The 13,729-nt window shown below is 42.2% G+C and overlaps 1 protein-coding gene across 2 annotated transcripts in view; it reads right to left on the reverse strand.

Moving 5' to 3' along the window:
- Pcsk5 (proprotein convertase subtilisin/kexin type 5) overlaps positions 1-13,729 on the reverse strand; it is a 421,783-nt gene that overhangs the window by 126,782 nt on the left and 281,272 nt on the right. The window contains exons 17-21 of one of the 2 annotated variants that reach the window (XM_075973652.1): positions 12,775-12,859; positions 8,918-9,015; positions 8,365-8,494; positions 7,582-7,697; positions 1,962-4,544 (exon numbers count right to left, since the gene is read on the reverse strand). In XM_075973652.1, the coding sequence (XP_075829767.1) occupies positions 4,429-4,544; positions 7,582-7,697; positions 8,365-8,494; positions 8,918-9,015; positions 12,775-12,859 (545 nt within the window). In that variant the 3' untranslated portion in view covers positions 1,962-4,428. Of the gene's footprint in view, positions 1-1,961; positions 4,545-7,581; positions 7,698-8,364; positions 8,495-8,917; positions 9,016-12,774; positions 12,860-13,729 lie in introns of those variants that run through there. The other variant, XM_075973653.1, reaches the window with a different exon arrangement.

Here is a 13,729-nt window from a genome sequence, read left to right on the forward strand (position 1 = left end):
AGCGGCACCTTGGAGCAAGGGCTTCCATAGTGGGTCTTGAGAACTTTGCAGCTATAATTGGGGTGGGACTGGGCAGAGATGGAGTGCCGGCAACAAAGGGAAAGGGGTAGCCATTTCTTGACTCAGCCATTGCAAGGTGAATGCACTAGTTAGATTAAAACACATCTTAAACTAATTAGATAAACACATCTTCCTGACCTGAATGTCTCATGTGTGGCAAATTTACTTATAAAGAGGGCCTAGGATTTAGACAGACTTTCTGATAGGCAGTAGGGAGAGGGACCATGCCTAGATAATAAGGATAGTGAACTTCCAAGATGGCTAACTTTTTCCATTATCCTCTGGACCTGATACAAAAGCCTGGCAGTTTAAATAAAGGCCTTGTGGGCTGCTGCTTCTTCTTTCTTTTTCTCCTGCACATAGGGCCTCTGCTGATGGACTGACTCAACAAGTTTAAGGCTGGATCAAAACACATTTATACAACAGTTGTTGGTCAATCAGCCATGCCCCATTTCTTCAAACTGGCCAAGCTAAATTAGGGAAGACCTTCAAGGACTTTATTAACTCCAGCCCTCAAGAAGCTTCAAGGGTTCTGGCTTCTCAGATCTGCCCTCTGTTTTGTAGATGGTCTTTTTCTTTTTGTCTGCTACATGTGTGTTTCATTGCCCCTAATAAAAGCCTTCTTCAAATTGCTGATTCTCTCTGCTCTCCTGTTTGCTGTGTTTGAGGTTTCTCACGTTGCTACCTGTTCTGCCTGACATTTCTCTCTCCTGCCTTTTAATTCTTTAACTGGCAGAGAAAAACAAACTCGGTCAAGACCTCTGAACCTGACCAAGACCTTTAGACAGTAATAGTAAAAGACTAATTTTACTCCTATCTGCTCTAGTAATACGACCTTGGCCAGTTCAGCATAAACTTAACTAAATGACCTACCTACAGGATTTGGAACTCATTGCTTTCTGTGGTTGTTAAACTTTATTAGTGTTATTATTAATTTGCCATATCAATTTAGGGTCTATCTATATGTTTTGGTTTCCTTTTGAGCAAACGGGGTAATACATATACTTCATCTCTGTTTTCTCAGATGCAGGAGATGTGTATTATATTCTTATATTGTATACTGCATGTTATGTAGTCATTAAAATTCATTCCCTTTGTCTTCTTATCGGGACTTTGTGATTGTAGAAACTATTTCTTATACCCATATGTATTCTCTGAATCTTAAATCTGGTTGGAACTCACCTTGCTTTTTTTTGCTAATTTTTTATGCTCAAATGGCAAGTAATGAACCACAAGGGTAGTGATTGCATCTCAAGCAGGGTCCACAATAAGATACATCCACTGATCATTCTAGCTCATTTTTCATTCCCACTGAGTGCTGTGCCTCAGAGATTTCTGTTGGACAAACTCATCCCTTAGGTGTTCTGGGCTATTCATTGCCAAATTTATACAAAAATGTCAGCAAACTGAACCAACTTTTCTTTTCCACAGTCTTTATACTCGCTTCATCTTTGCTCCCACCCCTACACCACACACACACACACACACACACACACACACACACTGCAGAATGCAGAATTGACTCAGCTACCTTCCATCCTGGGAACTTGGTAGCTACAACTGGACAGAAACTGTGCCAAGTTTAATAGGTATTTTCAGTTATGTTCTTCCTGAAAATGAGATTTAACATGCATTGCTGTCCAAATGTCACCTGCTCTGTGTGTCGTTTCCTCCTCCCTTTCGTTCATGTCTACCTCTCTTCTCTTTGTCTATGTGTACTTAGACACTTCATTCACACCCACTGCTCCTCCACATCTACTTCAGTATGGAAGCAGAGACCTTTCTCATCAACTAAGCTTTTCAGAGATGTTTACACATGGGTATGAAGAGATCCAATAAACAGGAACTTAGGTTAATTTAATAGAAAAAATAAAATATGGAATAACATTGATTTTGGCCAGTATCAATTACAACTGTTCTATATTTTACAAAAAGAAAACAACTGAACATTTTACACATGTACAGTATTTCTCAGTAAAGTGGATTTGGATTTAACAACAGGTCACTATTAAGTAGTGAATTAAAGATCAAAAGACAAAAGAAAACAGGAAATAGGACTTTTGTCTCCAGAGGGTAAGAGCATTTGTCACGTCTCCATACTTTGTGCTATCCATTACATATACTCATGAATATATATATATTTATACATAATATATAACATTAACGTAAACTTTGAAAGCATTATGTTCTAATTGATAATGTCATGTAGATAAATGAGGCAGGAATGAACTAGTAGCTAAACCGGTGTTTCCGTGATGTGCCCCCTGAACTGTCAGTGGGATGGAACACACAGAGGTGGACCCCAGGGAATTTGTTGTCTTATCAGTGGCTAACGTGTCTAAGGACAAAGACTCCAGTTTGATCTCTTGTATCACGGGAACTTGTGCCTTTAACAGTATAGACCTGCCTAATTAACCAGATTCCGTTAACAGTATAGACCTGCCTAATCAACTGATTTCTTCACAGGCAAATTTAGTTTTTGCCTCTGCCTGGCTTGTGTTTACATCTGTTCATTTAAAGAATGTGCATTCAAATGTGAAAAGAATCATACACCGTGACCAGGATTCGCTTTGCTCTTCTAGTCAGAAGAGCCTACAGTGTTCTAAAGAAGAAGAGTTGCCCAGCATAGCCTGACAGTTCCTTAGTTACCAATGAATCATGTGACTCAGTAGCATGACAATGCTATTGAAGGGCTCAACAGGCCGATTATTCCTTATCTATCTGCAGCTAGACGTGAACTCGGCTGTCTAGGAGATCTTCAGGGTATGTGGTTTACTACCTGTTTGTGTGAGCAGGGACTTTAGCATCTACATCCCAGCTCCTTTCCCAGATCACATCTCTCCTCTTAGCACTGAAGTCCCGGCATCTCAGAAGTGTAGCTTTCCAGAACTTAGAGCCTGAAGGTGCCTGGTAAGGCTACAGGTAAATGAGGTCACCATGGAGATTTGGTAGGAGAAAAAAAGGAGCTTGAAATCAGTTACTCTCGGAGGAAGTGTAAAAAGGTATGTTAGGTTTCATCATTTTCAACCACAGATTCAAGCTGTTTCTCTATCGTTCAGTATTCTAGATGCCCTGAAATGTTTGAGTCACAAAAAACCAGTGAACGCATTGTGAATCAGACAAACAGATAGAGCAACCCCAGCTCGGTGACATTCAGCGGACAGGTACAGAAGAACATGGCCTTAGCTACAGGAGGACTGGAGAGGGAGAAGAGACAGAACCAAGAGGGTACAACCGAGCCACCCACATTCAATCTCCAGTTTCGTTCTCTGACAACGGCAGGATGAGACAGCTCGGAATCAGCACCATTGAAAGACACGGCTCCACCAGTGTATGCATGAGCTTAAATAGTATTTAAATAAACTCCATTTCTTAAAATGTACAGGACCTCTGAGAAGCTTTTGACCACAAGAAGAAATCCCCTGCATGCTGTCTCAACAGTCTCAAATGCTTCCCACTGTGACGGATGGAATTTCTGATAACAGTTAAAGAAAATGCTACGGGGGCAAAGACGAGATAGCACCAAGAGGTTATACAGGGCCTGCAGAATGACACTCTGGGCTCCAGGGGACCCTGGTCAGCCTCAGCCCTTCTGGGCATCACATGCCTCTACCATCCGTTCGACTCTACAGAGCAATCCATTTTACCAGCTGTGTGAAAAATAACCCGGCGGACAGTGTTTGGAAAGTTGGTGGCAGAAAGTCTACCTGACAAAGCCAATGGAGCAGACTTATCAGGAGGGAAAAGTGCAGAAAACCAGCACACAACATACAAAGCCAGTCACGTGTGGGAAGGATCACAGTGGAACCGTGGAACGCAAAGACGAGGACACTGGACACACTCTGTGCGATCTTCTCAGTACCCTATGGTACAGTTTCCTGTCATTTTCCGCAAGCCGCAGGCTCAATACGGAAAAGTGACCCATGCAAAAGCTTTCTGTTCGTTCTATGTGTGAGCTTGTGATATTTTTGGGAAAAATGTATTTTCAGTCATTTGAAAGGAGAAACAAGAGAGTGAATAAAATGGAATAAAATGGACCTTCAAACCAGGGCAGGAAATCAAATCATTACTTTAACTTCAAATTTTGGCATCAGATACTTTGGTTATACAATACTGTCTCTGTGATTCTGGCTGTTTAACACTAAACATCCAGTTTTAAAAGGTAGGCTTGTTGTAGGTTTATTTATTTATTTTTTTTCTATTTAAGTTTTGACAAAACAGTTCACCATCTCCCTGCACAAACTTGAGAGAGAGAGAGGGAAAAAAAAGATAGCAAGAAAGAGAGAGGTGCTTTGCATTTTTTGGCTTTTTTTCTTTAATAATATGGAATAATCTCTAGGTCTACAGGAACGAGGACTAGGCGGCTGCTCAGCCTTGGAATGTACATGTTTTGCAGCACAGCTGTTGTAGAACTTTCCGCTGACACAGATTGTTCTTTTTCACAAGCATACAGAAGCCTCCTTCCGCCCAGGACTCTTCCGTGGCTTTTCCGGAAGTCAGCAAGAGAGAGGGGGAGTGGAGTCGAGAGCAGCAGGACACACGGAGGGAGGTTTTTTGATTGGCCAAAGAGGTAGATTTGGGGGGGGGTTGGAAGAGGTTCATTCAGAAGCAGTCAACAGGGAGGGAATTTGGTCCACCCAGAGTGATTTCAGTCAACAGCAGGGTTTTCAAGGAGAAATTTTGCAGTCCAGCAGTAAATGTGATTGGTATCCATTTGTGAAAGGAAAAAGAGATTGGAAAAAAGAATACATTAGAAATCAATAATATCACAGGCAAGCACTTTTCTTTTCAGAAGTATCTAGAGAAGAAAATACACGGCCATTTGTACCATATTTCATTGACTCTAAGACACAAGGTTTAAGGTTCACCCTTATTTCAGGATCACAGAGGTAATAAGACTCACACTGTGATACCGTGCTCTGGTAGCAACTGGAACTTTAATTTTATTAACAGCGTGTGATATAACGCTCTGCGTGTAGTTCTTTGGTGTTGCTCATTTGAATGGTTGTTAAATGACACATGAAAACCAGGAGGCCTCAAGCTTCATTCAACTGATGCACATGCCTGTGGCTAAGTCTCCGGTCCAGGCAGTGACACTTAACCCCCATCAGATATATCTGATTTCTGTGACGCTAAACTGCAAAAGGATTGTCTTAGAATCATGGAAACATGACAGTTGAAAAGGAGCAGGCAGCAGTCTGTAAGAGCATTTGCCACGTAACTGAAGGCTTGAAGACCCTCGTTCCTCATCAGGCCTAAAAGTGGCCTCTCTGTGAACTACGACCCTCAATGATGCTTTCCTCTAACCAAGCTACCATTTGATATAACTTAGCCTGTGGTCAGCATGGCTTAGCAAGGGTGAGTACATCATTAACTTTAGGTGACTTGTATCAAATGCTAGAGGAGAAAACTTCAAGGTCCTGCGCCTGTCAATCACTTAAGACTTCCTCAGGAACCTGCATACTGACTTGAAAAAGAAAGGACTGGTTGTATTCCAGTATAAAGGAACCATGTTTTTTTACAGTCAGGCAGGAAGGCACGAGCCGGCAAATGAAAGCCAATGCTTAGACGGCCCCGGTGCCCCCACTGCAGGTTTCTTCCCCTAGAGTGGTAAACTGAGAATTAGCCCTGGCAGGACCTAGACGCAGAGTGGGGTGGGCTGAGCCTATCCTGCTACACTACCTCTCCATCAGACACACGATGAAGATGGCAGCTACCCAGATGCTTCGAGGAAACAAAAGCCCAAATGTACTCGTATCGGTGTCCTTGTGTGCTCCCGTTCTGCCATGTCCTTTTGAGATTCCGAATATAGTGAGCTGCGGGATAACCACACAGGGTCAGGAGTATCCTCTCCCCCACTTTGTGTGGCAGGGAAAGAAGTTCCAGGTCTGGAGTGGCGATCTGAATATAGCATACAAACTCCTAGTGTCCTGCCAGGCACAGTGCTGGATGCCTTTCCCTAGGGCTGTAGTCCTGTGACCAAGACTATTCTAAATGTAGTCTCCAAAGACATGTTGAACGATAGATCAAATATGATTGATTTCCCTACTGAGATATGTAAAACGTTTAGGTACAATGTTTAGGCATGAATTATTATACGGAAAATCAAAATTCAGTAATGTTGGTATTGGAATAATTGAAATATGCTGAATTGACAGGTGCCAAGATGGTAGGGGAAATGGCTCCTTAGACCAGGTTGCAAATTAGAAACATGTAAAAGTTTCTGAAAATATCCATGTCATACGCCACCCCACACAGTCCAATTAGAATCTTTGGGGATGGTGTGGGTCCCAGAGTTTTGGACAAAAACCGTTAATGGCAAGAAAAGCAGATTGGCCCAACACTTGGAAGCCTTAAGTTCTAGGCTTCGTCTGCCACTTTTTGGCGTCACATCTTGGGTTTTCTGCTGGAAGACTGGATTAGTTCCTAGCTTTATGTACCTCATGAAATGCTCTGATATCATTTGATTAGGATTCAAATATCAAAGTAATGAAAAATCCAAATAACCAGAGGGTGGAAAATGTTAGGGAATATTTTCAGGATTAAATACAATGTCCAACAATTTATAAAACACAGGACGTAGGAGATATTGATGCAAAATGTTTACTGCTCAAGAGAGGGTATAAGGCTCTATGGACGAGGCATCAAAAAAAAAATCTGGAAAAGTTCCATGTCACAAAAAACTGGAAAGAAACAATTAAAAATCCAACCAACCAGAAAAGGCTACATACATCATAAAAATAAGATGTTTTGCAAAGAAAGATTCTGTGGAAACAGTAAAAAAAAAAAAAAAAGTCAGAGATTTCCAGGAATTTCAGGGAGGGCAGGGTGACGAGGGGAAGAACACAGGGATTTCTGGGGTAGTTAAACTATCTTGTGTGATGTGATAATGGCAGGCATGTGCCATGTATGCTTGCTCAAACACAATGAATGTTTGGTGCCCAAACGCATGCTAACGAAAGCCATGGACTTGGATGACAGTGATGTGGCATTGGAGGCCCATGAGCTGCGGCAGATCTAACTCTGTGCTGTGGGGTTTTGAGAGTGGGGAAGGCTATGCACACATGTAGGTTGGAGTACAAAGGCAATCTCTAACATATGCTCAGTTTTTCTAGGAAGGGAAAGCTGCCTTGAAAAATTGCTTATTAATGAAAACAGCTAACTGGAACTATCTTGGGATTGCAGGTGATTTATTTCTTCCCAAAATTAAAAAAAGAAAAATAAAGAGAAACAAAGCAGGGTGTGGTGGCACATGCTTACAGTCCTAGGGACTGACGCAAGAGGATCACGAGTTGGAGGTCAGCCTCAGCCATACAGTAAGAGTCTATCTTTAAACAATAACAAAATAATACAAAGCAACAGGACCCAGTAAGCGTGTACATTCAAGGTGAGTGAATGGCAATAAGATACTGAGCAAAGCCTGTTAAAAACATGCGTGTTAGGTTCTCTATTAAAACAGAAATACGTTAGCCTGTAAAGTGGAGAGTTCACAGATCGAATCCCATAGCTAGTTGTACTCACCATCCTTGCAGATGGCTCCCATCTGACACATTCCCAAGTCTAAAAGATATCCACTGGGGCAGCTGGAACAGTTCTTGAAGCCTGGGCCACTGCATGTCAAACAGCTGTTGTCGCATCTATGGGCAAAACACACAACTTATTAAATCTCTTATTCATCTGCATGGGGGAAGGTACATTTACCATCAAGCTCTTAGTGATTTAAAACTAATTCTTCCTTTGAAGATAACAAAAAGCCCTTTCCTTATAGGTTTGATCACATTATAGGAAACATGGCCTGTAGACACTGGTGCCCAAGGGGACAAAGCATGTCTCAGACATAGAAGTGTTATTTTAAAAGCTCTAGGGTATGTGTGAGGGGGAACTGGGGTTGTGGATATGTCTAATTTGGTAAGGTTCAGATCCTTAGTACCCATGTCAAAATGCAGGTGTGGGGTTGTGCCTCTAGAATCCTAGCACTGGGAAGGGACATAGGTCCTGGGGGCTTGTGCTTGACCATCTGGTCAAACTGGTGAGTGATCTTATCTCAAAAAATAAAAGGTCAGTGGAGGTAGACACTGGACGCTGACCTCTGGCCTCCAGGCACCTACCCCCAACCACACACATAATGTTAACGGTGGTCCCAAGGAATTAAAAACATCAGGCAACAGAACCAACTCTGCAGGCCAGTGTCTGAAGGCAACTGACCGAATTGTACTTTATTATTACAAAGTCTCGGTTTTCTCATTTCGTGGGAAGGCAGTCCTGCAAGGATATCAAGGCTAGGGTCACAACAGACAGACTTACCTCTTGCAAGATTTGTATCCGCTATCTGAATTATGGTCCAAATAGTAACTCACACTGCAGCTCTGTACACATCTCCCCTCTTCCATGACGTAACCCTCAGTGCAGTTAATACACCCATCTGCTCCGGCCCCTTCAGTGCAAGACACATGCAAGAAACAGGGATGAAAAATCAAAAAGCCTCAGATGAGGCTGAAGTATGGAATCCCATAGAAGTCTGTGAAAACCACACCCATCTACCACCATCTTAAGCCATGACGTTATAGTCCCCTTTCTTACTCTCCTCAGTGGGGCTCTTGTGTTTTTAACTGAGTCTATTTGCCAAGAACACCTGTTCTTCCAAGCAGAAGATGCCACTGTGATATTTAAGTTTCCCCGTGAGGACAAGGTGCTGACAACTGGCTTTTTGTGAGAACTGGTGCACAATTATCAGGAGACATGTGGCCTTCTACACTCACTTGGAACATATTGAGTGTTGCATGAAAGATGGCTAGGGCCAAATAAAACCAAAGCCACAAGGAGGAAAATAAAATAAGGGGAGAGTAGGAGACGGTACCTGCACAGGCAGCACAGAAACGGTGACAGGGCTGGCAATCGTGGCCGTTGAAGAACTGTCCATCCTCACAGGTGACAGAACAGCGGGATCCCTGAAGACTGCGAGAAACAGAGACAACCCATAAACAGACTGTTGACCTATGACAAAGTGACAGTGAGACACAAGACTCCATATGTAACAGATACAATCTCTGCTCGGAGACCAGAGAGCTGCCAGACAAAGAAAATGCCAAGAAAGGTCTTAACCTTGCCGGGTTAACTTGGCACTTAACCCGGCATATTTCAACCTTACTCAGGATCTAACAGAGTCTTAAAAAGTATCGGCAAAGGGTTGGAAAGATGGCTCAGAGGTTTAGAGCACTGGCTCTTGCAGAGCAACCGGTTTGGGTTCCCAGCGCCCATAAGGCTGCTCACAACCTTCTTCTGATACCTTCTTCTTGCCTCTGTGGGTAGGTGTGCATGTGGTACAGGCAGAACACTCAAACCCATAAAGAACAACAAAAACTCTGACTGGCTGCAACATCTTATTACAGCTTTGCCATCTTCTGTTGGCTCATTCACTTTAGTCACTCTGATGAACAATCAGCAAAACACAACTGTGCAGACATCTTGACTTTCTTTGGTTGTATTAGTGTTTAGTTTTTCCTGGAGGTCTCTCTACAACATTAATGAAATTGCTACTTCTCTAGCTATGTCTATGAGACACATCTAAGTTTCTACAATATAAAATAAAAATGTAAGCATTTTCTTCTTTTAAATTTCTGTCAGCTATGACATTGCTCATAGCCTAAATTTTAGTTAATTATCTAACTAATTAATTAATTTTTGAGACAGGTTCTCATGCAGCCTATCCTGGCCTTGAATTTATTAGCTATGTAACTGACAATGACCTTCTGGCCTCTGGGACGACAGGTGCATGTCACGGCACCAAGCTTACAGCTTGAATCTTAAACTTAAAAATATAAAGAGAATGTATATTATTTCATATAAAAAATCATGGAATGGAAATTGAAAGAGAGTGGGTGTAATCTCTGTTATCAAATTAATTCTATTGGACAATGTGTAATTATGAAACACGGTCAGTCAAATGGTTTCTACTTTTTAATATTCTGTATTGCTCCAATTTATATCCTACTTGGCTGCTTTGTATATGGGTTATATTAATTTTGAAAACTAAAATTTACTTCACCCTCTACTCATTCAAGAAACTAGGGAAGTCCAAAAATAAAGCAGCTGAAGAAAAGAATCATAAATACTCCTGTTAGCATTTTAATTATTTTCTTTTTAGATTTTGGGCAAAGGCATTTCCTTGTACTTGTTCTTAGCTACTTCTCAGGTCTTCTGAGATCACATGGTCAGCCCAGAAGCACCTAGGAAGGAGCCTTGATGTGACAACGGGCAGCTTCACCAAAAGTGTGCGTCATTCTTAGGGCTTGCTGGCCTGTGGCCAACCAAGTTCTCACTCTCTTCCTCCAGCTCTACAGAATAGCACAGTTGCATAAAATGGATCCTTTTGTGGAATGAAATAAGGACCACTCGAAATAAAGTACCACAGTTTAGGAAAAGATGCCTTGGCTCTCTAAGAAAGAACAGCGTTCTGATGTTGGCTTCTGTTCAGGAGGAGACAGAGGCTGCACTGTGTAGGAACTGATGATGGAAGAGGCGGGCCACAGAGAGCAGTCACTGAACCCTGAGTGGTCAACTGCTCCCAAAATACGATCATTTGAGGCCCACCAGCCCAGTTCAGGGCTGCCTCCATTCCTTCTGGAATAAACTGGCTAGTTCAGGTCCAGGCCAGCCACTCAGCTACTGAGCCCTTGAGGTTGGGAAATAAATTTTAAATTTCCATTCAGTTTTTATTAATTTATATCTATGTTTAAAAAAAAGCTATACTATATTCAGTTATTGCAAACTTCTCAGCACATTTGGAATATGATGGCTTTATAAAATTTGCTCTCTCAATTAGATTTAAAAGCATCTTATACAGATATTTCCCATAAACTTTAGTAAGTCTTAAACATATGTTAAGAACTTATATACCAGACTTCAGAGACTTAATAAGACAATAAAGGATGTAGAGTAGCTCACAAATAGTTTTCTTTTACATTGGCCACATGTTGTAATGGTAATATTTGGATATACTGGGCTAAGTGAAGTATTTTATTGAAATCATTTCCCTTATAGCTTTTCACCCCGTTTAATACAGCTACTGGCACATTTACAACTCCATACATGGCCCTCACATTTCTGCTGTGCGTTCTGCTTTAACTTACTCCATAAACTGTTCTCTGAGAAAAAAATAAAGAACTAATTACATACCAGATGTAAGCAGTTCATAAACGCCATCAGACTTTGCAAAGTAGAGGCTACTTTCACCATTTTACAATGAGAACAATGGAAGGCAGCAGCGGTTAAGTGACTTGCCCGAAATCACAATTAATAAATGGCCGAAGAAAATTTCTACCGCACCATTTCCCTGTTCCTTTATGAAGAATTAAGTGGGGGACAGGAGAGATGGCTCAGTTGGTACAAGCACTAGCTGTTCTTCCAGAGGACCCAGGTTTGATTCCCAGCATCCAGCTGGCAGCTCACCACTGTCAGGCTCAGGGGATCTGGTGCCCTTTTCTGACTTCCATAGACACCAGACACATACATGGTGCACAAACATACATACAGGAAAATACACATGCATAGAATAGAAATTAAAAAGAAGAATCAGGAAGTTGAGTGGACTTGTATTTATCAAGATTATCAAGTACTGAGAAGCAAGGCTCTAAGTTACTAAGAGCATTTATGGAAACAAAGAAGAACGACACAGGCAATAAATAGGTGTAAGTTATGTCCCCACACTGATGAGCGTCCGGGGTACCAGCCTGGTAACTGCCTACACTATGCTCCTTCACTTTGGATCACAGATGGATGGAGTGAAATACTCTGCCACGACCGAAAGGAATCCACTGTCAAGTGCCACCTCCACACAAAGCCAGAGCCCTGCACAGGACTCTGCATAAAAGCGGCTGATCTTGTCCTCAGGACAGAGGCTTCACGATCGTTTGTGCTGCAGATTGTTCTCTTACGGTCTACCGAATATCCGCTTTGGCCACGAGCAAATCATCAACTGGAGGAAAACACCTCCTGGTGTTAAATCTGTGTGCACACCGCAGATAGTCTAATGGAACTGAACCTGAGGTACTTAAGATAAGCGAATGGCTGGGTGTGTGGAGAGAAAGAATAAAGATAAGAGAATAACTTTCCACCACTGAGAATTGAATCAGGCAGATTAAAGAGTATTTACTGGCACTATCTGCCCAGTCATTCTTGACTAGCACAATGCAAGTCAAAATGGATAAGGGATGCTTCTCAAGTGGTCATTTTACTATTATCCGAGCCATCTTTCTTTCACAATTTTTAATTTCTTTGTAGATTTATTTATTTTGTGTGTTTGTTTCAACTCCATGCATGTATGTGAACCATGTGGCTACCTTGTGCCTGTGGAGATCAAAAGAGGGCATTGGATCTGCTGGAACTGGAGCTACAGATGGTTGTGAGCTACCGTGTAGGGGCTGGGGCTCCATCCTCAGGTCAGCTGTAAGAACAGCAAGCGCTCTTTACTGCTGAGCCATCTCTCTAGCCACCAAATCTTCTTCTTTACAGAGAATTTACTTGGTATATAATCCTTCCTTAGCCAAGATAACATCCCATTTCTTCCCATCTAATTGTTGAAATAATCCAAATAACAGGGAAGCGCTTCAGTCAGGGTCATGCCTAGGGCAGATGGAAGAGAATGGTTTCCACGCTGACTCTCACTCGGCACAGGTCCCTGATGGTGGTGTCTCTCGCTGGATTTCACCCTCTTACCTTAACCCTCCCTTGCACTCCGTGCAGTTGTGGAATCCGGTGCATGTCTTACAGTTCTCACTGCATTTCTCACAAACGTTCTTCTCTGTCAAAAAGCAAGGAAGCACAGGCCTATGTCAGTCAACCGCATTCCATAGGGAATGGAGATGTTCCTGTGTAGACTCAGTAGACTCATGCACCCTCTCCTGCCTAAGGGCTCATCTGGAGGCTGCATTGAGAAGTTTAGGCCGCTGATGGCATGAACGGTTACCCCAGGAAGCACCAGGCACTTGTGTGTGACATGATGCGGACGACTGTGGGAACTCTCTCAGCTGAAAACGTTAGTTTCTTACTTCTTCCAGCTTGCTTTTGAAAGCAGGGTTTCCTGACTCGACAACAGGAAATCTCCTTCATGAAGTGAGGGCAGTTTTGCTAAGTGATGAAGGCAATGCTGTGGACATGGGGTGTCGGGCCTTCTTGCTCAAGGCTTTTAGGACCATCTGGTGAGTGTGGCAGAAAAGGAAATGGACACTGAAGATTTCATGTGTCACCTCCAACAGTACCATGGAATGGATGTAAAAAAGATTTTGTTCCAATGACACCTATGTTCTGTCGAAGTGTATTAGTTTGAATGCATACACCATAAGTTTTCATATTCAATAACAAACCCAGGTCCACACTGCAAAAGCCCAGCAAACATGATGGCTTTATTATGAAAAATAGTGACTTGGCATATTAATAAAAGCCTTTTAGCTTTGTTAAATTTTTGCTGAAAATTGAGTATATGCTTTCTTATGCTAGAAGGCAATAATAATATCTGTCTACCTGTCTATTTGTCCATCTGTTCATCCGCCCATCTGTCTGTCCATCCTCCCACCCAATGTTGTTCACAGTGCTTTCCTCTCTCTGCTCTTTCAGTGCTGATATTCATCGAGGTTCCATGGAGATGGATTTCCATATGGACCTACTAGGTATT

The sequence above is a fragment of the Microtus pennsylvanicus genome, chromosome 5 (assembly GCF_037038515.1).
Source record: "Microtus pennsylvanicus isolate mMicPen1 chromosome 5, mMicPen1.hap1, whole genome shotgun sequence".
In the NCBI taxonomy this organism is placed as follows: Eukaryota; Metazoa; Chordata; class Mammalia; order Rodentia; family Cricetidae; genus Microtus; species Microtus pennsylvanicus.